Here is a 25,270-nt window from a genome sequence, read left to right on the forward strand (position 1 = left end):
ATAAGAATGGAATCACACAACTGATGCCTTGCATGTGCAGTGGTCGTGAGCAAACCTCACATGTTTATTGATGACACTGGCATTGTTGGATCTAAATGTTCTTTTATCAGACATCTTTAAAGGTCATAAACAATATCATATGATTGTCTTATTATCGCCTGTTGTAACATGGGCGGGTCTAAAATGGGGCACGCGCCTGATTGGCCGAGCCAACCCCCCTCGCTCACGCTGCTTCCGTTTTGTTCCCCGCGCGCAGGCGCAGTGACCTCTCTCTGATATTTTATTTACTCCTGAAATCCAAGATGGCTACATTGAATGCCTCGGTCCCATAGCAATTGAGGATGCAAGCAGCCACAGGGAAAACAACTTTTCCCCGACCATCTGATCCCCTGGAATTGAATTCGTATGGTGCGGAGGAGAACCCCCGACCTCTTCTAGCCGCTAAGTAGCCGTCGCGTCCCGGCGTAGCCCCCCTCCACTTCGCCGATTGGAAGTAGTTTCGCGAAGTAGCTCTTGTCTGTCCGGAGAGAGAGAGGGTTCAGACAGGCAAGCTCATCCAAATGGCCGAACCCAGAAAAGTACCATTTGTCACCCTCTCGGCCTTCGCTGCTGGGTCAGCCACCGAGTCTAGGAAACGCCGCTTGTCGGACGAGGCCGACGGCAACTTAGATGGAGACGCGCCGGGGGTCGACGACAGGACAGCTATGGCCGGGGCAGGGGCAGGAGCCGGGGGCGGCGAGGGGGTTTTCGGCCAAACTGTCGACGGGGACAAGCCCGAACCGAGAAAGATGACCGTGCGACTGAACCTTTCTCTGTCCGAGCCCAGCGATCAATCGTCGGCCGAGTTCAATTACAGCGAACTCATGCAAAACCTCCAGGTAATGTAATGACCTCCTCTTATGTTTCATGCACGGGGGGAAGACCCGTGGTTTAAGAGTTGATCTTATTAGCTTTGGGAAGTGGGGACTTGTCAGATTGCGAGGGGCCCCGGGGGGAAGTGCACCTTGTCTTCCCACGGACTCTTGTGGTGGCAGATGACCAGTCACGGACTTGACGCAAAGACCCCAGCAGGGCTGCCATTCATTCGGACTCAGGCACTGTTCAGTCGGACAACTAGTCCAGCTTTGGACGTCAACAATCGCTGTTGAATCGAGTCCCTTTTTTGGACGTGACATGACGTGTTACCTGGTGCTGCCTGCTTTCCTACTCTGTTGCTGACATGTCTCGCTTCTTGCTTGGCTGTTTTTAAAAACAGGCATCCAGCCATTACAGGAGTTGTAAATGTCAGGGCAGTTCAGCCTCCTAGAGGTGGGAGATTGAAGATCATTGCTGATGGAATGGGTTTGGAAAGTACCAGGATGTTGTTGCCTACTGGGAGCGAAGGAGACATGTTTTGTGATAGCGTTAATTGGATGAATGCATAATGGCTTGATACTGTTAAGTTGGCCTCTTTTTCCTTTTTTGTCATTCGCCGTCATATTATTTGCTGAGCAACTACGCTGAACTTTTTTTTCTCCTATTTATAAACTTTTTGTTACATTTTTAGAACAAAACTTTTCAAGCTGCGTCAATGCTGAGTTTACACGACAATATTAGATTCAAGCATTTATATTCATTAATAACATGTTATTGTTCACATTTAATTGTTATTACTGTCAGTGTTTTATAAAGGGGTCATTCTCAGTCTGATTGTGGGCTAGTCATTGTGATTTTCAGAAATTACATATTTCTCATTACCCTCCAGACAAAGAAGAACCCTGTCCCCCCTCCACGTCTCACCCCTGCCCCGGTTCCTGCCCTCGACCCCAACGACCCTTTCAACGACGACGAACGAGACAGGCTGCGGATGGAGGCTCTGGCCAAGAAGTTTGAAAACAAATATGTAAGAAATGTTAATGTTTATTACCAAATGTACATTGCCCTGACACAATGCCCATTGCTAACTGGATGTCATATAAAGGCATTGCAGTGCTAACAAATGACCACAACTTGAATATCTAATTCCTTATCTTAATTCCTTACTGGTTGTTTACCACCTGTTTTGTCAACGGCTGCATGGAGACATTGTTAACCCTTTCCTTCCCTCACAGGGTAACGACACTGCCGGGAAGAAGAAGAGGAAGGACAGAATGCAGGATTTAATAGACATAGGCTTCGGCTACGACGAGACCGACCCGTTTATCGACAACTCAGAGGCTGTAAGTACCCCCTTTTGTCTACCGCCCCCCCCCCCCCCCCATCTCTCTGCTGGATACTTCATTATTCACTGTGTGTGTCATTTAGAAGTTCAGTTTCTGTCTGCGTAGCCTAATTCCTGTCACATTAACATTAATATCGTCTAATGTACTTCAAAGCTTGCTTGTCTTTTTTTTTTTTTTTTTTTTTTTTTTGGTGTCCCTCAGGCTCTATTTTCTTTCTTTTTTTCTTTTCTTCTTTTTTTCACAGCAAATGTCAATAGCACTGTTTAAAGACTTAATGAATCCCCCAGAGCCTCCGTTTCTAAACAGCAGCAGGCAGTATTCTAGGCCTCCGCCACGCCCAGAGACACTTCCCACTAGCCTCCTCTGTGACATGTTGTTGTTTGGTTGTCAACGACCAGAAACAGAGGGAGAGAGGCAGCACTCTGCTGCTCTGTCTGTCTGTCTGAGGCTCTGCCGTCTCTCTGCATCTCTCACTCTCTCTCTCCCTCTGTCCCCCCTCTTTCTCTCTCTACCTCTCTCTCTACCTCTCTCTCTACCTCTCTCTCTCTGTCTGTCTTCCTCTCTCCCTCCCTCTCTCTGTCCCCTCCTCTTCCTCCCTCTCTCTCTCTGTCCCCCCTCTTTTTCTCTTCCTCCCTCCCTCTCTATCCCCCCCCACTCTCTCTCCCTCTCTCTCTCCCTCTCTCCACCCATCCCTCCCTCCCCACCCCCCCTCTATCTATTTACCGGCTGTCGTCCCTGTGACAGTATGACGAGCTGGTCCCGGCCTCCCTGACCACCAAGCTGGGGGGCTTCTACATCAACACCGGCACGCTACAGTTCCGCCCGGCCTCGGAGTCGGAGGGCGAGGACGGGGGCAAGGAGGGGGGCAAACCCAGGGTGAGTCAGGGGCGTCTGCGTGGGTGATGTTGATTCCCCATACATTGATTATATAAATATATATATAGATATGTCATTTACATATACGTTGATTATATGTTACGGTACATGTGGGAGAACTAGGGTTGGGTGCTACGGTTAGGGTTAGGGTTAGACATGCCAGCATGTACCAAGTCACCCTAGCACCTAACCCTAGTTTTCCCACATGTACCGTATTCCCACATGTACCGTAACATATATATATATATATATATAATCAACGTATCGTGACGTGACGTGAACAAGATGGCGGAGTAGAAGCCTCGCGGTTACTCTCCGTTAAGTTTGTCGGAGCAAACATCTATATTTCTGCTACGAAATCTGATATTAACCTACACCAGTTGAACGTTTATTAGCCTGTTTAGTACTGTCCATAATGGCTAGCCGTACGCGCAAAAATAAAGATCCTTTGGTCATGCCGATGGACGGCGACGAAAACTCAGAGAGCGCTCTCACAGTGGCCTCTCTCGAGGCTACACTTAAACGCTATTTCAATATAGCGGAGAAAAACTCTAACGATCGATTCGACCGGCTGGAGACCCAGCTGGGAGTCATGGAGGCAACCCTGACCAAACACGATAAGGAGATAAATGCACAACGCACTATCACCTCCAAGCTACAGGAGCGGGTAAAGGAATCCGAGGTCACTACCTCTCAACACACCACATCCCTAGCTCAGCTTGAATCCAAACTGGCATCCTTCGAGGATAGGAACAGAAGGGACAACCTACGAATGATTAATCTAAAGGAGGGAGAAGAATCGGGGAATGCAATGTCCTACCTCACTGCCAACTTCCCAAGGTGGTTCCCCTCCCTGGCTGACAAGCCGCTGGAGATCATGCGAGCTCACCGCACCGGGTCTCCTCGAGCCTCTTCATCACATCCCAGGTCCTTGATCATTAAATTCCTTCGCTTCACAGACAGAGACCGTATCCTCCAAGAATCAAGGAAAACTCCCGTGGAGATCGCCGGGCGCACCATCCGTTTTGCAGCGGATTACAGCGAGTACACTTCTAAACTCAGACGTCCCTGCTATCCGGTCATGCACCGGGCTCGGGGATTGCGCTGTGAGGCATTCTTGCTGTACCCCGCGGTCATTAAGCCAGGGCTTGCCGCTTACCTTTTCCCCAGGTAGCACTGTGCTACCATGTTGAAAAATTTAGTAGCACACCAAGAATTTCAGTAGCACAATGAAAATTGCGCAATTTTCGTCAACAACGACAACAAATTATCATAATCATAACATATCAAAATGATCATAACCGGCTCTTGGCCGTAATAAAAATGGAGACTCACACAATGTAAAGGGGAAGTAAGAATCTTAATTTCAGTTGGCCCACGGTTCGGTATGAACCTCGGTTTTTGGGTCACGGTTCACGGTTCGTTTTTTTTGTTTGTTTCAAATGCTACTATTTATTTACAAACTGTTACTTTATTTTGCTTATACTTATGGAACTTTAACATTTAGACACATTCCAGAATATGACTGGTAAATTGTATAATATAAATATATATAAACAAAACACTTTCAAATGTAAAAAAATTACAGAAACACTTTCAAATGTGACGTGTTGTGGATTGGAACTACGGATCATAAACTTTCAAATGATGCGTCATACATTGAAATCCGAAAAAAGATGAAGTTAGAGTCATTTGAATGTTAGACATCAGGCACATATAGGGTTAACCTCTTTGTAATGAAACCGGAAGCAACCGCTGCTAGCAGCTAGCGGCTAACAAAACACAGCGCTACGAACTATGAGAGCTGTATCCCATATACCCATTATGCGCATTTTAAGCATATAGGACTCGCGTGAAGCATTTCTGCGACACACGTTTCTGTTCACTGTTTTCATTCCCTCATCGCTTATACACATAGGTTTGACTGCGCATGACAGTAGTTCAGCAGTTAGTCGCACTGGTGCGATTGAATGTATTTCCAAGTCGCACAGAAATATATTCACTCGCAAATGCGACCAAAACAGTCGCACTGTCGAGCCCTGCATTAAGCTCATCCACAGCTCTGGGCACCATCTATTCCACGAACTATCAGAGGCAGAGAAGTTCCTTTCTTCACTTGAGGACAATTCCTGATCGGGGTAAGGCTCTTAACAAGAGCTCGCTCTAGACTTTGTTTTTCAAACGATAACTGTTGACTACATGCTGGACTTGTTTACTTCCTGGTGGGCGTTACTCATGGAGGACGTCACTCCAATGACTCTGTTTGTTTATTTCAATCGTGTAGCAACTCAGTGAGTGTAAATCCGGCTGACATCGCTGTAAAACCACTATAGTTATTATTTTTGCTTTCTATTTACTGTAAATGCTGATCCAGCTGTATGGTGGCTGACTGTGTGCGACACATTTCGCAATCTGAACTCTATGATAGGTTGCTGACTAATCAGATTGAATAGCGTTATAATAGCCTAATGTTTTAAGTTTGCCTGTTCCACACAACCTTGCTTATTTGAGTATTTTGAACATATGGGGTGTCCCAATTTACGTATGACATTATAGGTAGCTTGAACACAATTATTGTTTTTTATTATAGAACTGAATGAATATATAATTTCATTGCTGATGGCTTTATAACCCCAAATGATACTTGAAAATGATTTCTTTTTTTCTTTGGTTTCTAATTCTGTATTATCATTATTTTTTTATTATATATGGTAATTACTCAAACAAGGAATAGCTACAAGGGAGAGGGAGGGGTATCTGACTATCTTTTCTTCACTGTCACTTTTTTTGGGGGGAGGTTGGGTGGGCTCTGGATGGACCTTTTTGTCCATTTATTTTTTTGGGGGGTTGGGGAAGAGGGGTGCCGATTGGGATTAGGGGGCAAGGGGTGGGTGGGCTATGATCATGGGGGTTGGGGGGGAGGGACAGGACCCTATGGTTGGAGCTCTTCGGTTAGTATCTTTCACTTTTTTCTTTTACCAAGATAGCTATGACTAGCATTACACTTCTGTCTTGGAATGGGCGGGGCCTAAATATCCCTCATAAACGCACAAGTACCTTAGACTTCCTACAGAGAAAAAAGATAGATGTGGCCTTCTTTCAGGAATCTCACCTATTGGAAAAAGATGTTAGTAGATTTCAGAATAAATATTACCATGTAATTGCCTCCTCCTCAAATACCAAAAAAAAAAGGGGAGTAGTGATCGTTGCCAAGCGCAGTTTTCAGTTTAAAGATCTAGGATCTGGGAAAGATTCTGAGGGCAGAGTAAGCTATATAAAAATGATGGTAAATGATAAGAAACTGGCCTTTGTTTCAGTATATGCACCAAATTCCTTTGATATTGGCTTTTATGACTACTTAATCTATCTGATTTTGGTTTAATAATAGGGGGTGACTTCAATGCTGTATGGCTACACACGATGGACAGAACTGGGGTTAACGAGGGGAGAGAGCAACACCTGGCGTCCTCTGCACTAAGGAAATGGGCTAGTGACTGTGCTGTGGTAGATGTCTGGCGTTCTTCTAACCCCTCCGTGAAAGAATTCACTTGTTTCTCCTCTCGACACAGATCATTCTCTCGCATAGATTATATTTTTATATCCAAACATCTGTATGATAAGACATCAGATTTTAATTTACTTCCTATGTCTCTCTCTGACCACAGGGCGGTCTTTGGCAGAGTAGCGATCTCCTTGAAGCCTAAAAGGGCTCCTCGCTGGCGCTTTAACTCCACCCTTTTGCAGAATGAATCATTCCTAAAGGAAATGAAGGAACAACTTGATGAGTTTATTGTAATTAATAAGCCATCTGTGGATGATCCTGGTATTCTCTGGGATGCAGTGAAGGGGTTCATTAGGGATAAAACTATTGGTTTTGCCTCTAATCTACACAAATCCAGATTCAAACATATTCAAGACTTAGAAAAGAAAATTGCTGAACTGGAGATCACAATGACTCCGCATGTTACCCCTGAGCTAGTTCTTGAGAGAGAAGTGTTATTTAAAGATCTTAACCATCTTCTCAGACATAGAGCTGATTTCCTCATTCATAGAACTAGACAAAACCATTACTTGCACAGTGCATAGCCAAGCCATTTACTAGCCTCAAAACTTAAAACCAATGAACAACTAGCAAACATCTCTTCAATTAAAAGTTCTACAGGTACTTTGTGCACTGATCCAACAGAGGTTAACAATAACTTCTGGGCATTCTACTCGGCTCTATATACTTCTGAGATTGATTATAATGATCAAGCCGTTAGTTCTTTCTTGAACCCCTTACAGCTCCCCCAGCTTTCCCAAAATGACTCCCTTGATTTAGATTCTCCTATTACGCTATCTGAACTATACAAAGCTCTTTCATGCATGAATAAAGGCAAGTCACCAGGGTTAGACGGTCTACCACCTGAATTGTATCTGGCCTTTTGGCCCCAAGTTGGCCCCTTGCTGTTGGGAATGATTCATTCTGCAATCAAAAATGGCTCCTTCTCCAAAAACAACAATATAGCTATAATCTCTTTGCTCTTGAAAAAGGGGAAGGACCCTACTGACTGCGGAAGCTATCGCCCCTTGTCAATTTTAAATACAGATACTAAACTGTACGCCAAAGTTCTAGCCTCTCGACTGGAACCATTTATGACTACCTTAGTGCATGAGGACCAAACAGGCTTAATTAAAAATCGCCTTGCCTCAGACAATGTTCGCCGCCTTCTCCATATTATTGACTCTTCGAATATTACTGATTCAGCAAATGCTATTCTCTCACTTGATGCTGAGAAAGCCTTTGATCGTCTCGTGTGGCACTTTTTATGGGCGGTTTTACGCTATATGGGCTTTGGAGATCATTATGTGGATATGATAAAACTACTATATTCCAACCCGACAGCAATGGTTCTGACAGGGAACACATGCTCTCTAAACAGTTCCCAGTATCCCGCAGCTCGCGCCAGGGTTGCCCTCTCTCTCCTTTGCTGTTTGCCCTATCTCTGGAACCTGTGGCCCAGGCCGTTCGCCAGTCAGTCACCCATGATCCTATTACGGTCCAGAACACCAAACATCACATATCTCTGTATGCTGATGATATCCTTCTTTTTATTCAGAATATCCCTCAGTCACTTCCTCACCTTCTAAACATCTTTAATAATTTCAGGTTACAAAATTAACTGGGGAAAATCAGCTCTATTGCCACTGAATGCCTCAGCTAGACAGTTAGATATCTCACTAAACATCCCAGTGGTCCAGAATATTAAATATCTAGGTATCACTATCTACCCCTCAATTTCAAACACAGTATCAATTAATTATAAGAATGTGCTGAAGGAGGTAGATTCTGATCTACAAAGGTGGAAAACTTCACCCCTCACATTTCATTCCCGTATCTCAGTTATTAAAATGAATATTCTTCCACGAATAAACTTTTTTAGTTCCATGCTCTCTCTAGCCCCACCAAGTGGTTATTGGAAGAAACTACACTCTATCTCTTCTCATTTTATATGGAGGGGGAAGAAGCCCAGACCCAAATTCTCAACCCTCCAGAGGCTAAAAAACGAAGGGGGATTGGGGCTACCAAACTTCGAATGGTATTATTGGTCCTTTGTGCTGCGTCCTCTCTCCACATGGTTTGATCCGGCTGCTCGTGTTTCTTGGCGCCCCTTAGAGGAAAACATTGTCCATCCTCATAGGTTACAAGATGTAATATACTCTAACATTTCTATTAAACAGTCCAAATTGAAATTCGGCTCCATCACTGAATTAATCTCAGTTTGGCGATGCGCAGAAAAGTTCTGCAAAATCTCAACCAACTGGTACCTCCATTCGCCTATATTTAAAAATTCAATTCTCCAGTTGGGAGGGCGTCCAATCTCATTTCCCCAGTGGAGTGACAAGGGAGTTCACACATTCTCAGATTTATTTGGGGCTGAGGGTCTCCGCTCATTCCAAGACATTCAGAGAAACTTTAATTTACCCGGTACGTCCTTTTTTTTCTACCTTCAATTACGTACAGCTATGCGCACATACGGGGTACCCTGGAATAGCTCATTAGACATGCATCCATTTCACATAGCATTCACCAGACCCAGGGGTCAGGTCTCAGCTCTTTACTCCATCCTGGTTAAGGCTTCTTTAAAACCATTACACATTGACAGAGTGTGGAAAGACACTTTATCACACAATAACTTAAATTGGCAATTAATTTGGCAAAACATATCCCTTTCCTCCAGAAATCCCAACCACCAGGTTATCCATTTCAATTTTACTCATAGGACATACTTCACTCCATATCTGCTACATAAAATAAAGACCATACCTTCACCTAACTGTACTCTTTGCACCCGAAATACAGTTGGCACCTTTTTTCATATGGTATGGGAATGCCCGGGAGTGGCTGATTTCTGGAGGACAGTTTGTGATGCATTGTCCCTGATCCTGTCCAAACACATTCCACACTCACCAGTAGTCCTATTGTTAAATGACAGTTCAAACCTTGATTTAAACATCAAACAAAGACGCATCTGGCTGGCCGGCCTTACAGCAGCCAAAAGGCTTATAGCTTGCAGGTGGAAGTCACCCCATTTCTTGACCACGCAGAGATGGATATTAGACTTCATTGACATAGCCAGCATGGAACACTGGATAGCCAACAGGCATCATGCAATTTCGGACAATGTTTCATGCTGGGACCAAACTATAACCATCCTCAAGACACTACTATAGGCTAATCGATTTGCTCCTTCCATAGGGTCCTGTAGGGGGGGGGCTGGGATTGGGTGGGGGGTGGTGGGCGGGGGGCTGTGATAGGGTGGGGGGTGGAAGGCGGGGGGCTGTGAGTGGGTGGGGGGCGGGGGGCTGTGATTGGGCGGGTGGGTTGGAGGTTTGTGGCGGGAGGGACATGTGTGGGAGGAGGGGGAGGTAGGGGACTGCTGGGGTAAAGGGAGATTGGGGGGGGGGGGGGGGGGAGGTTTCTACTGGATTTTTGTTATTCTATTTCTCTTTTGTTCTTTTACATGTTACCACTCCCTTGTACCATTCCCTGAAAAAAAATCAATAAAAAATTGATCACAACATTTTTTATATAATCAACGTATATGTAAATGACATACAGTATATCTCAAAAGTGAGTACACCCTTTAGATTTTTGCAAATATTCTGTCATATCCTTTCAGGGGATAACACTATCTTAATGAAACTTTGATATAACTTAAAGTAGTCAGTGTGCTGCTTGAATAACAGTATATATTTATTGTCCATTGAAAATTACTCAGTACATAGCTGTTAATGTCTAAACAGCTGGCAACAAAAGTGAGTACACCCCATAGTGAACATGTCTAAATTGTGCCCAAAGTGTCAATATTTTGTGTGACCACCATTGTTATCTAGCACTGCTTTAACCCTCCTGGGCATGGAATTCACCAGAGCTGTACAGGTTGCTTCTGGAATCTTCTTCCACTCCTCCATGACGACATCACGGAGCCCACGGATGTTGGACACCTTGCACTCCTCCACCTTCCTCTTGAGGATGCCCCACATCTGCTCAATTGGGTTTAGGTCTGGAGACATACTTGGCCAGTCCATCACCTTAACCTTCAGCTTCTTCAGCAAGGCCGTTGTCATCTTGGAGGTGTGTTTAGGGTCATTATCATGTTGGAAAACTGCCCTACGGCCCAGTTTCCGAAGAGAGGGGATCATGCTCTGCTGCAGGATGTCACAGTATATATTGGAATTCATGTGTCCCTCAATGAAATTCAGCTCCCCAGAGTGCCGGCAGCACTCATGCAGCCCCAGACCATGATGCTGCCACCACCATGCTTGACTGTAGGCAAAACACATTTGTCTTGGTACTCCTCACCAGGGTGCCGCCACACACGCCGGACACCATCTGACCCAAATAGGTTTATTTTGGTCTCATCAGACCACAGGACATGGTTCCAGTAACTCATGTTCTTGGATTCATTGTCTTCAGCAAACTGTTTGCGGGCTTTCTTATGCATCGGTTTCAGAAGAGGCTTCTGTCTGGGGCGACGGCCATACAAACCGATTTGATGCAGTGTGCGGCGTATGGTCTGGGCACTGACAGGCTGACATCCCACTTCTGCAACCTCTGCAGCAATGCTGGAAGCACTCGCACGTCTATTTTTGGAAACCAACCTCTGGATATGACGCTGAGCACGTGGACTCAACTTATTTGGTCGACCCTGGCGAGGCCTGTTCCGAGTGGAACCTGTCCTGGAAAACCGCTGTATGATCTTAGCCACTGTGCTGCAACTCATTTTCAGGGTGTTGGCAATCTTCTTATAGCCAAGGCCATCTTTGTGAAGCGCAATAATCCTTTTTTTCAGCCGCTCAGAGAGTTCCTTGCCATGAGGTGCCATGTTGTCCAGCATTCAGAGAGAATTGTGCCCAAAACACCAAATTTAACAGCCCTGCTTATCATTTACACCTGAATCCTTGTAACACTAACGAGTCACATGACACCAGGGCGGGAAAACAACATCATTGGGCACAATTAGGACATGTTCACTATGGGGTGTACTCACTTTTGTTGCCAGCTGTTTAGACATTAACAGCTGTGTACTGAGTAATTTTCAAAGGACAATAAATCTATACTGTTATTCAAGCAGCACACTGACTACTTTAAGTTATATCAAAGTTTCAGTAGGATAGTGTTATCCCCTGAAAGGATATAACAGAATATTTGCAAAAATCTAAAGGGTGTACTCACTTTTGAGATATACTGTATATATATGTAATCAATGTAATTTACATATATGTTGATATGTTACGGTACATGTGGGAATACGGTACATGTGGGTAAACTAGGGTTAGGGTTAGGAGCTAGGGTTAGGGTTAGACATGCCAGCATGTCCCAAGTCGACGTTTTATGCTGACATGTCCCCCGGAAATGCAGACATAAACCGTTTTACCACATGTACTATAACATATATATGTCATTTATGTTATGCTTTTATCCAAAGCGACTTACACTGCAGTGAGGGCATACATTTTTCAGTATGTATGGTCCCAGTGGGAATCGAACCCACAACCTAAGTGTTGTTAGCGTCATGCTCTACCAACTGAGCCACAGAGGACCACAATTGATTAGTGACATTGATTCAGTGAAATTACTACGTCTCATGAAATTAGACAAGTTATGAACACATTATTCATAAGTTGGCATGATTTAATCTAGTGAATAGAAGAGGTCTGTGTGGATAAGTGACATCAAGCCAAATGGCTCTGATCAGATTGTTTGACTGGTGAAGTAAACTGGGTCTGTCTGTTCTGTCTGTTCTGTCTGTCTGTATGTCTGTTCTGTCTATGTCTGTTCTGTCTATGTCTGTTCTGTCTGTCTGTATGTCTGGTCTGTCTATGTCTGTTCTGTCTGTCTGTCTGTTCTGTCTGTATGTCTGTTCTGTCTATGTCTGTTCTGTCTGTCTGTATGTCTGTTCTGTCTATGTCTGTTCTGTCTGTCTGTATGTCTGGTCTGTCTGTATGTCTGTTCTGTCTGTCTGTTCTGTCTATGTCTGTATGTCTGTTCTGTCTATGTCTGTTCTGTCTGACTGTATGTCTGGTCTGTCTGTATGTCTGGTCTGTATGTCTGTTCTGTCTGTATGTCTGGTCTGTCTGTATGTCTGGTCTGTCTGTATGTCTGTTCTGTATGTCTGGTCTGTTCTGTATGTCTGTCTGTCTGTTCTGTCTGTTCTATCTGTATGTCTGTCTGTCTGTACGTCTGTATGTCTGTCTGTCTATTCTGTCTGTCTTTTCTTCTGTCTGTATGTTCTGTCTGTCTGTCTGTTCTCTCTGTTCGGTCTGTTCTGTCTGTATGCCTGTCTGTATACCTGTCTGTCTGTCTGTTCTGTCTGTTCTGTCTGTCTGTTCTGTTCTGTCTATCTGTTCTGCATGTCTGTCTGTCTGTCCTGTCTGGGCAGAAGCTGAAGCAGGGCGAGGAGCAAGTGATCAAGAGGCGGAAGAGGAAAGAAGGGAACAATTTAGAGGAGAAGAAACCGCGGAAGAACAGAGTACCTAAACAAGGGTGAGATGAAAGGAGAAAAACATCATTACTGTCAGACGTTTTTATTCATGTAATATTTACATATTTGTCAACGGAACGGAAAACAAAGTAAATAGTGTTTACGAAGGTGAGGGAAAACAACAATGTATTCTCAAAATGTCATTTAGTGTCATTTATTTCAATCGGTGTCTTTTTAAAATACTTATTTAATGTTTTAAAAATGTACATTTATTATTATTATTTTTTAATTTTTTAAACCATCTCTATCAATTGTGCTGTTAAATCGTCCTTGTATACACATGCTTTTGTGTGCGGCCCTGCCCAGCGGTGTCTTGCCTGGTGCGTTGTCAAGCCTGCTGCCTCTGAATGGCCTATGGGCACCCTGACAGGTCAACCGCCCTTAACAAAGGCACCATTTGACACACTCCGCTAGGCTGATGACTCCGCTGCCGTTAATACTCCCGCTCTAAAGACCTCCAGGAATAGAACGGCTATTAGGAAGCGTTGGCAGCGACTACCATTGTGTCATCTTGAAAAGTGCTGCCGTGCTGATGTCTCTGGTTTCCAGATGTATGCCGTTTTCGCTGACGCTTCTTGTATCCATAGCAACTTACATCGCAGCGAGTGCATGCGTTTTTTCCCCGTATAGACGGGACCCCCCCAACCCCCAAAGGGTTGTTAGAGCGCCACGCTCTAACATCTGAGCCACAGAGGACCAAGTCATACGAGACCTGCTCCTCCTAGCCAAGCTGCTGTCTCTGAGACGCTCATTCTCCTCAACTGAAAACGTTTGTTTCCTGTTTTTTTCCGCTCCAGAGTGCCGGGTCTCAACCTCCACCGCCCGGAGAAGAAGAAGAGGAAGAAGCTGATGAAGGACTCCCTCTGCCTGGCCGCCATCCTCCGCCGCTTCACCCGGGAGAAGGAGGAGATGAGGAGGAGGAACCCCAGCGTGCCTCACCCCGTCCTGGGCGGCGGCGGCGGCCTCTCCGGCGCCCCCCCCCGGCCCACCAACCACATGGCGCCGCCCAACTCCCACCTGCACGCCGACGCGGCCAACCACGACCTGTCCCTGGCCGACCTGACCTCCGACCCCGCCATGATGTCGCTGCTGGGCTCGGCCAACGAGAAGGAGCTGCAGGACCTCCTGGGCGACCTGGACTTCGGGGCGCTGGACTCGGTCCCGCACGGCTCCGTGGTGACGGAGAGAGAGCCGCCCAACGGCCTGCTGGGACTGGGAGTTTCGGGGCCGAGGGCCGGAGGGGCCGGGTTAGGGAGGGGCCAGGGGGGGCTGGGGACTGCCGCGGGTCTCCTGACGCCTCCTCCGCTGCCTGGCGGGCTGCCCCCCCCCCTCATCAAACGCATCGAGGACCTACGGGCGGTGAGTGGTGTTGTTTGTGTTTAGGGGGGGAGGGGAGAGGAGGGGGGGCGTCCTGTTGACTCGACATTTGTTTACTGCTGACGTTCTTTTCACGTCCTCCGTTGGTTTAATTGTTTTTGGTCATTTGGGTTCACACACACACACACACACACAGACACACCGCCCCCACACACCTTTTCTGTTGAGTTGTAACATTATTATGCACAAGGAGGAAGGTAGTCAGGGGTTGTATTGGTTCCTTGAGTGTTACACGGAAAGAGAGGGTGAGGGTGAGTGAAAGAGAGAGAAAAGGAGAGGATGGCAGTGACATTGGGAGAGAGGGGGAGACAATCAGAGGCTGAAAAACGGAGATAAAAGAGAATACCGTAGGGAGGGAGGGGGGGGGAGGAGAGAGAGAACTGGAAAGATGTATTGAGTGACTGATGTGATGGGGAAGGGTTTAGCTGTGTGTGTGTGTGTGTGTGTGTGTGTGTGTGCGCGTGTGTGTGTGTGTGAACAGAGCCCTGCTGATGTTTTAACTCCACCTGTTTCTGTTCCGCAGGCCTCACGTCAGTTTGATCAAGAGGGGCGGAAGAAATTCTTCACCCTGGACATGAATAACATCTTACTGGAGTGAGTCTGGCGTTCTGTTGACGTATAGGCCAGCCATATATCTCTCTAACTCCACCCTTGGTGTGTCATGCAGCAGATTTTCGAGTGGATTTTAATCTCTCTCTCCCTCTCTCTCCCTCTCTCTCCCTTTCTCTCTATTTCTGTCTCTGTCACCTTGACTTTATTTCCCCCTCCCTCTTTCTCTGTGTCCGCCTCTCCTTCTCTCCCTCTGTTTCTCCCAATGCCTCTATTCCTCCTCCCTCCTTCCCTTCTCTCCCATATTTCCACATTTCTCTATTCCTGTGTCTGTCACTTTACTTTATTTCCCCCCCCCTCCCTCCATGTATCCCCCCCATCCCTTCTCTCCCTATCTTTCTCCCAATACCTCTATTCCTCCTCCCTCTCACTCCCTCCCTCCCTCCTACCATCCCTACCCTCCCTCCTACCCTACCTCCCTCCCTCTCTCTCTCCTACCCTCCCTCCTACCCTACCTCCCTCCCTCCCTCTCTCTCTCCTACCCTCCCTCCTACCCTACCTCCCTCCCTCTCTCTCTCTCTCCTACCCTCCCTCCTACCCTACCTCCCTCCCTCTCTCTCTCCTACCCTACCTCCCTCTCTCCTACCCTACCTCCCTCCCTCTCTCTCTCCTACCCTCTCTCCTACCCTACCTCCATCCCTCCCTCCCTCCTACCATCCCTCCCTCCCTCCTACCCTACCTCCTTACCTCCCTCCCTCCTACCCTCCCTCCCTCCTACCCCCCCCCCCCTCCTCCAGTATTGAGCTCCAGGTGCAGGAGCAGCCCATGATGGTGCGGGGGGAGGTGTACTCCCACCTGGAGGCCTTCGTCCCCTGCAACAAGGAGGCGCTGCTCAAACGCCTCAAGAAGCTCAGCCTCAACATCCAGGTGAGCCGCCGCCGCCGCCACACACACACACACACACACACACACACACACACACACACACACACACACACACACACACACACACACACACACACACACACACACCGCCACGCAATCAACAGAAAATACATATATCATTTTTTAAACATAGAAATGATTGAATAGATAAGTGTTGGCCTCACGCCGTGGGAGATTGAGAAATGGCAGCTGGGAAAAGCGCCTCATCTCAAACTGATTCTAGCTGTCTCGTCCACCGCCTCGGCCTGGTAGGGCTGCCGTCACGGGCCATTAGAGCACCTCCGTCTAAACCCATTATCCTGTTTTCTCTCTCTTTTTGTGTTCTCTTTTCCACCTCTCTCTCTCTATCACACACACACACTCTCCTACCTCCTGCTCTCTCTACCTCCTTCTCTCTCTACCCTTCTCTCTCTCTACCCCTCTCTCTCTCTACCCCTCTCTCTCTCTACCCGCTCTCTCTCTACCCCTCTCTCTCTCTACCCTTCTCTCTCTCTACCTCCTGCTCTCTCTACCCTTCTCTCTCTCTCTACCCTTCTCTCTCTCTCTACCCCTCTCTCTCTCTACCCTTCTCTCTCTCTCTACCCTTCTCTCTCTACCCCTCTCTCTCTCTACCCCTCTCTCTCTCTCTACCCCCTCTCTCTCTACCCCTCTCTCTCTCTACCCTTCTCTCTCTCTACCTCCTGCTCTCTCTACCCTTCTCTCTCTCTCTACCCTTCTCTCTCTCTCTACCCTTCTCTCTCTCTCTACCCCTCTCTCTCTACCCTTCTCTCTCTCTCTACCCCTCTCTCTCTCTACCCCTCTCTCTCTCTACCCCTCTCTCTCTCTACCCCTCTCTCTCTCTACCCTTCTCTCTCTCTACCCCTCTCTCTCTACCCCTCTCTCTCTCTACCCTTCTCTCTCTCTACCCTTCTCTCTCTCTACCCCTCTCTCTACCCCTCTCTCTCCAACACAACCAAACAAACACACCCCCCAAACCCCCAACAAAACACCCAACAAACAAACCCCCAACAAACCCAAAACAACCCAAAAACAACCAAACAAACCAAACAACAACCCAACACAACACAACAACACACCCCCCCACACACACTCACCTTACCCTCTCTCCTCTCTCCCTTCTCTCTCTTCCTCTCTCCTCTCTCTACCCTCTCTCTCTCTCCCCCTTCTCTCTCTCTCTACCTCCTCTCTCTCTCTACCCTTCTCTCTCTCTCTACCCTTCTCTCTCTCTCTACCCTTCTCTCTCTCTCTACCCTCTCTCTCTCTACCCTTCTCTCTCTCTCTCTCTCTCTCTACCCCTCTCTCTCTCTACCCCTCTCTCTCTCTACCCCTCTCTCTCTCTACCCTTCTCTCTCTCTACCCTTCTCTCTCTCTCTATCCCTCTCTCTCTCTCTACCCCTCTCTCTCTCTCTACCCTTCTCTCTCTCTCTACCCTTCTCTCTCTCTCTATCCCTCTCTCTCTCTCTACCCCTCTCTCTCTCTACCCCTCTCTCTCTCTCTACCCCTCTCTCTCTCTACCCCTCTCTCTCTCTACCCTTCTCTCTCTCTCTACCCCTCTCTCTCTCTACCCCTCTCTCTCTCTACCCCTCTCTCTCTCTCTCTCTGTATCTCCCTCGCTGTCTGTCTCTTTTCTCTCACACTCTCCTCCCTCCTGCTCCCTCTCTCTCCCCCCTCCCCCCTCCCCCCCCCAGGACGACCGTCTGCGTACTCCTCTGTTGAAGCTGAAGCTGGCGGTGTGCAGCGTGATGCCGGAGCAGGTCCAGAGGTACAGCCTGGACTGCGTGGCCAAGGCCGCCGCCAAGTAAGAGAGAGGCCAGGCCTCCACACACACACTCACACACTCACACACTCACACACTCACTCACTCACACACACACTCACACTCACACTCACACTCACACCCTTCACTGCCAGGCCTCCAGCGCTGAGTTAGAGGAATGTGTCAGCATTCTCCCCTCAGTGTGTCACACCACGGCCATGTTGTGTGTGTGTGTGTGTGGGCTGATTTATTCACACGTGATGTTTACCTTTTTTGTGTATGTTATGTATGTATAACGTGTGTGTGTGCAGGCAGCAGTCGGGGGAGGTGGAGAGGAACGGCTCTGAGGAGGAGGACGAGGAGAAGCCGGGGAAGAGGGTGATGGGACCACGCAAGAAGTTTGTCTGGGACGACAGACTGAGGTAACACACACACACCTGTAACACACACACACACACACACTAACACTACACACACACACACACACACACACTACAGATACACTCTCAGGTAACATACACTAACACTACTGTGTGCGTCTATATGACGTGTGTGCGTGTGTGTGTGTGTGTGTGTCTGTGTGTGTGTGTGTGTGTGTGTGTGTGTAGGACCCTGCTGTGCACCCTGGTCAGGGTGAAGCTGAGCTGCTATGAGCTGGAGGCCCAGCCGGGCCTGGCGCTGGAGGACTACCTCAAGGCCTTCATGGAGAACGAGGTCAAGCCTCTGTGGCCCAAGGGCTGGATGCAGGCCAGGTAGGTCTCCATGGCAACCGCCTAACACGCAACACGCAGGGTGGTTAGTGGTGGCGGTAGGGGGGGGGGGGGGGGGTGTGTGTGTGTCCTTCGGTGTGTGTGAGTGCCTGTGTGTGTGTGCCTGTGTGTGTGAGTGCGTCATTGGGTGTGCGTCTGTCATTGGGTGTGTGTGTGTGTGTGTGTGTGTCCTTCGGTGTTTGAGTTCCTGTGTGTGTGTGTGTGTGTGTGTCATTGGGTGTGTGTGTCCATGGGTGTTTGGGTGTGCCTGGGTGTGTGTGTGTGTGTGGGCTGATTTATACTCAGATGATCTTTACCTTATCATCTTTTATGTATGTTATGTATGTATAACAAGTGTGTGTGTGTGTGTGTGTGTGTGTGTGTGTGTGTGTGTGTGTGTGCGCGTGTGTGCGTGTCTTTTGTCAGGATGCTGTTTAAGGAGAGTCGTTCTGTACACAGTCACCTCACTGGCAACTTGTAAGTCCTCTCATTCTCCTACAACATGTTAACTATTATAACAGTTAATCCAACATGTTAACTATTATAACAGTTAATCCAACATGTTAACTATTATAACATTTAATCCAACATGTTAACTATTATAACAGTTAATACAACATGTTAACTATTATAACAGTTAATACAACATGTTAACTATTATAACATTTAATCCAACATGTTAACTATTATAACAGTTAATACAACATGTTAACTATTATAACAGTTAATACAACATGTTAACTATTATAACAGTTAATACAACCTGTTAACTATTATAACAGTTAATCCAACATGTTAACTATTATAAGTTAATACAACATGTTAACTATTATAACAGTTAATCCAACATGTTAACTATTATAACAGTTAATACAACCTGTTAACTATTATAACAGTTAATACAACATGTTAACTACTATAACAGGTTGTATTAACTGTTATAATAGTTAACAGCTTGTATTAATGATTGTAATAGTTAACATGTTGTATTAACTGTTATAATAGTTAACATGTTGGATTAACTGTTATAATAGTTAACATGTTGGATTAACTTATAATAGTTAACATGTTGGATTAATTATTACAATAGTTAACAGGTTGTATTAGTTATTACAGTAGTTAAGTTAGGTATGTCAGAATGTTACTGAATTCTTGTTTCTCTTGGTCCAGAGCCAAGAAACGAATGGTCCCCACACCCAGGGCGAAGGCCAAGGTAACGCCTCAGCTTCATCCATCCATCCCATGTCCATCCATCCACTCATCCATCCACTCATCCATCCACTCATCCATCCATCCATCCATCCATCCACCCACCCATCCATTCATCCACTCACCCATCCATCCATTCATCCACTCATCCATCCATCCACCCATCCATCCATTCATCCACTCACCCATCCATCCATTCATCCACTCATCCATCCACTCATCCATCCATCCATCCACTCATCCATCCATCCATCCATCCATCCACTCATCCATCCATTCATCCACTCACCCATCCACTCATCCATCCACTCATCCATCCATCCATCCATCCACCCATCCATCCATCCATCCATCCATCCATCCACTCATCCATCCATCCATTCATCCACTCATCCACTCATCCACTCATCCACCCATCCATCCATCCATCCATCCATCCATCCATCCATCCATCCATTTTCCACCCATCTGTGTAACCCTGATGACAGTGTGTTGATTGGTTGATTGGTTCCTGGCCAGTGTTAACGTGTCTCTTCTCCCCGTCCTCCAGGAGGGTCCAGGTTGGGTCCAGCGGCCACCCCTCCCCACCGCCATGACGCCGGCCCTCCCCCACTCCTCCTCCTCCGCCCCCCACCACCGGCCCCTCCTCTGCCCCTCCCCCTCCGAGCCCATCTGCCTCTCTGACTCGCTGGACGAGGACCTGATGGCGCCCTCGCTGGACTCCATCTCCCACGCCCTCGCCCTCCTCAGCAACGCCGCCATGGGCCTTCCCTCCGTGGACAGCCCCCTGTCCCCCCCGCCCCTCCAGATCCCCACCTCCTCCCCCCCCTCCATCACCCCCCACTACCCCTCCCCCCTGGCCGCCTCCTCCTCCTCCTCCTCCGCCGCGGCGGCGACTGCACATTCCCTCTCCAAGATGGAGGCCGCCCCTATGACCACCTCCTCCTCCATGGCCCACCTGACCACTCTATCTACCTCCACCTCCTCCTCCTCCTCCTCTTCCTCCTCTCTGGCCCGCATGCAGTCAGGCTCCGCCCAGATGGCGTTGTCGGCGGGGGTGTCGCAGCAGCGGGGAGGCGGAGACGCGTACGGGATGCTCAAAGGGGCGGGGTCAGCGGGGCAGGCCGCCCAGAGACACGTCGCCATGGCGCCAGCCGCTCACAGGCAGGGCGTGGTCGGGGGCGGGAACAACAAGCTCCACCCCCCACCCTCCCCCTCCCCGCCCAAGCCGCGCCCCCCTCCCACTGCGTCGCCCCTCCTGCCCCCCCACCAGAAGGCCTTCGGGTCCCTGGGGGTGGGGGGGGCGGGGGGCATCAAGCCGGGGGCGGGGGGGACGATGGCGTCCGGACACGGGAGGGGCGGGGCCAAAGCCAGCAACGGAGGAGCGATGACCCTGACCCCCACCTCCTCCTCCTGCTCCTCCTCCTCCTCCTCCTCCATGCCCCCCCAGCCCCGGGGCAACAACTCCTACAGCCCCTCCCCGGCCGCCTCCTCCCCCTCCCCCTACCCCCAGGCCAAGCCCCACCCCCACCCCCACCCCCCCCACCACCACCACCAGTCCAACTTCATCACCCCCATGCAGGCCACCCTCACCAAGTCCTCCCACAGCAACCACTCCCCCATCATCAAGCTCACGCCGCGGCCCCCGGCCCCCATCCCCCTGCCGGCCCCCTCCCCATCCCCCTCCTCCTCCCCCTCCCATCTCTCCCTCTCCTCCCTCCCCCAGATGATCCCCAGCGTGCACCAGTACTCCCCCAAGACCTCCGCGGGCTTCCGGCCCCCCTTCAGCGTCCAGGGCGGGGTCAAGGCCGGGGGCCAGGGCGCGTACGGCTTCGCCGGGGCCCAGAAGGGGGCGACAGCCTTGTCCATCGGCGGCGGGGCCAACGCCACCATCCTCAGCATGTCCCCCGTCAACAGCCCCTCCCCCTCCTCCGTGTCGTCCAGTCACGGCCAGAGGCAGAGGTCGGTGGGCGGAGCCGGCCAGGGGGCCAAGTCGTCTGTAGGCAGTCGGGCGCCTGCGGCAACCATGGCAACCACCCTGGCCACCTCCCACCTGTCCCAGGTGAGTCGACCAATCACAGGTGTTCTTTGAAGGGCCGCGCCAACAACAACTATTTTTTGGGGGATGTAAAAAACCAGACAGATTTGACTTCATACTTCATACCACCAACGGGATGGAAAACTGAGCAGAAAGCCAAGGACATGACAGAGTGTGGAAACAGTAGAGGAGCTGTTGGGTTGAACTGGCTAAGATGGGTTTTTAACATTAGTTCTTTTTTTAAACAATGTGTTGATGAATGTGATTCTGATCCCTCTCTTCTTTCTCCCCTTCACTCCTCTCTAACCCTCCCTCTCTCTCTAACCCTCTCTCCCCCCCCTTCCCTCTCTCCCCCCTTCCCTCTCTCCCCCCCTCTCTCTCTCCAACCCTCTCTCACCTTCCCTCCCTCCTCTCCAACCCTCTCTCCCCCCCTTCCCTCCTCTCTAACCCCCCCCCCTCTCTCTCTAACCGTCTCTCACCTTCCCTCCTCTCTCTCTCTCCCCCCCCCCCACCCCACCCCCCCCTCCCTCCCTCTGTCCAGGTGTCGTCAGCTGGTAACCCCCTCCTGGGCAGCCCCCCCTCCCTGCCGCTGGGCTTTGGCATGTTGGGGGGTCTGGTGCCCGTCTCCCTGCCCTTCCAGTTCCCCTCCCTGCTCAACTTCACCCCCCCCGGGGCGCCGGGGGGCAGCGGCATGGGCACAGCACCGGGCGCCAACTCAGGATACACCCTCGCTCAGAGTGATCTCATAGGTCAGGAGGCCCTGGGACCTACACACACACACACACACACACACACACACACACACACACACACTGAGGTGACCTACCACACACACACACGCACTGAGGTGAACAGCCACACACACTTTGGTGACCAGACACACACTTAGCCACACACAGTTCAGATCATTAGAAACATTATCAAATCATCAAAGAGCAGGTTTTTTGTCCTCTCTAAGCCATTCTGTTAGGAGTTTATGGTGCTTTTTTGATAAGTTCTCTCTCTCTCCCCCTCCTGTCATCCCTCCATCTCTCCTCAGATCTGTATAAGAGTCTCCAGTCAGGGTCGCAGGCTGCTCTACCTCCTCACTTACAGCTTGCTTTCTCAGGTAAACTGCACTCCTCCCCCCCATCCCCCCTTTCTCCTCCTCCGTCTCTCACTCCATCTGTCTCGTCGTAGGTCACTGTGCTGCTGTTTCTCTCTCATACACTGTGTGTCTGTGGTGTGTGTCTGTCTGTGGTGTCTGTCTGTGGTGTCTGTCTGTGGTGTCTGTCTGTGGTGTCTGTTCTGCCCCAAACTGGTCTGCTCACTTCAGTATTACTGATGACTTGCATGTTTTGAATTTGTGTGAAATTCTGTTGCTGGGTCAAATACAGGTCAAATACTTGAGCTGCACTTGATTTAGTTTGCCTGGTACAATGTGGGCGGCGGTATACTAGAGGTTAGAGAGGCCGGCTAGCAATCGGAAGGAGCTTGCATGTGCCCTTGAGCAAAGGCACTTAACCCCCTAATTGCTCCAGGAGCACCGAATATGACTGACCTAGAGCAAAAAATACCAAAGTCCAACAATTGACTGACAAGTTGATCGCAGGGCAATAAATCAGTAACAAAGTAAGAAACAACGAGAACAATGGAATGGTCTCAGAAGAGCTAGCTAACTCCGAGCATACCTCAAATACTTTATGGACCGGCTTCACAGACGAGGCCTGGTCCTGGACTAGATCACACTGTCAGTGTAAAACCTCCATGGAAGATGTTTGTAGTCTAGGACTAGGCTCAAGTCTGCTCTGTGAAACCCGGGCCTTGTAAGTATTTGACGTGTACGTGTTTGACCCAGGTCTGGAAATAGCAGCATGTCTAAGTGGTCTGTGATCTGAACCGTGCCCCCGTGTGGCGTGTGACATACCAGAGACATGTTCAGGGGGGTGTACTTGTACATCATGTACGCTACGGAAACAGGAGATTTCGCCTGTGGGCCGATAGACTCCAGAACCATCGATTCTCAAGGCTACATACTTGACTTTACTTGCCTGCAGGGGTGTAAACTTGTCACTTTTCTGCTAAATTAGCTGTTTTTACTTCAAAATAGGTCATCCACGTGAATCCTGTAGATCTGCCCAAAAAATATTTGGGGAGGGGGTGGGGGGTGGGGTGGTCTACGTTTCATCCAAGTCACATGATGACTATTCTTCTAACTAATCTTCCTGTCTGCTAAACTCCGCTGCTGTTGAAATACCTTTTAGCTTCAGGCAGCTAGGTACAGTTCTCGACAGCGTGGAGAACACAGTCACAGTAAACTGTTTTCGAAGTAATTCTGTAGGTGTTAAGGTCAGGGCTGCCGCTACTCACACGCGCATCATTGTTAGACCGCCGTTAGGGCTAGCGATATCCATTTAGCACCATTAGTACTAGCTAGCGCTATCCCCCCCCCAAGGTAAGCCGCGCATTGATCATTTTCTTCGTTTGCACCCCTGACTTGACTGTACTGACCTGTGTGACGTGTCTGGTGAGACTCTCCTCATTCTCTGACCTGTGTGACATGTCTGGTGAGACTCTCCTCATTCTCCCATCCTTGATCCCTAAGGATTCCTGCCCACCCTCCCTCCTTCAGATGCCAACCAAAGCCAGGGCGGAGACATGAAGAGGAAGTCACACTGACCAATCAGAAAGGAGGAGGAGGACCGGAGAGTAGAGAAACCCCGCCCACTGATGACGTCACAGCTTCCTGGAGGAGGAGGAGACGCTTTCACTAGGGTCACGTTGATTGACTAGACGCGATGATGTAATACAAAAAGGGGAGGAGCTACTACTGTACCTCCCCGTCACACGGACCTAAATTGAAGACTCGATTACCCATACGATGACGACAACGACGACGATGATGATGATGATGATGATGATGATGATGATTTAATTTAATTATATTTTTTAATGACCGGGTGTAGACAGGAAGTAGTTTGGGGGGTGAATGATGAAACCGTTTCCTGTTTTTATTTAATGTTTTTGTCAACATGTTTACATGACAGACCTTTATCACTGTGGAACGAGAGAGAGGGAGAGAGAGAGACAGCGAGCGAGCGAGCGAGTAAGCTACGTCAGGGTTTCCGTTAACCGGTAATTACCTGTCTTTGTCCGGTAAAATTTGTTGAAGTCCCCTCTAAGCACAATTTGAATACAATTCGCTAAAGTTCACATTTTGTATTCAAATTGGCTTCGGGCCACCATTTTCAGCTGAGCACCAAACACACACACACACACACTCACTCATACACACACAACACTGCCCGAGAGAGAAGGACCCGCCCCCTTTAGTTAGCCTATAGGCCCTATAGGCTAACTAAAGGGGGCGGGTCCTTCTCTCTCGGGCAGTGTTGTGTGTGTGTGTTTGGTGCTCAGCTGAAAATGGTGTCCCGAAGCGGAGCGCCTTAACTTTATCGCACAATAACAAGGATAACAAACGAAACGGACAACATTTACACTAAGATGGAGACAAACTTCAGCGATATGATCTAACAGCCGGTCTTCAGGACGACATACAGACC

The 25,270-nt window shown here is 48.8% G+C and overlaps 1 protein-coding gene across 1 annotated transcript; it reads left to right on the top strand.

Annotated features, from left to right (window-relative positions):
- Positions 1-530: 530 nt before the first annotated feature.
- On the top strand, positions 531-24,948 carry ubn2a (ubinuclein 2a). The gene is made up of 18 exons (XM_080522899.1): positions 531-878; positions 1,745-1,882; positions 2,091-2,198; positions 2,946-3,077; positions 13,004-13,107; positions 13,903-14,464; positions 15,006-15,076; positions 15,829-15,958; positions 17,665-17,774; positions 18,044-18,154; positions 18,341-18,484; positions 18,908-18,958; positions 19,652-19,694; positions 20,241-20,984; positions 21,141-21,752; positions 22,270-22,477; positions 22,768-22,836; positions 24,313-24,948. Exons 1-18 carry the CDS (start codon positions 561-563, stop codon positions 24,384-24,386), a joined length of 3,729 nt encoding a protein of 1,242 aa, XP_080379025.1. The 5' UTR covers positions 531-560; the 3' UTR covers positions 24,387-24,948.
- The last annotated feature ends 322 nt before the right edge of the window (positions 24,949-25,270 follow it).

This window comes from Nansenia antarctica, assembly GCF_963989245.1.
Source record: "Nansenia antarctica genome assembly, chromosome: 2".
In the NCBI taxonomy this organism is placed as follows: domain Eukaryota; kingdom Metazoa; phylum Chordata; class Actinopteri; order Argentiniformes; family Microstomatidae; genus Nansenia; species Nansenia antarctica.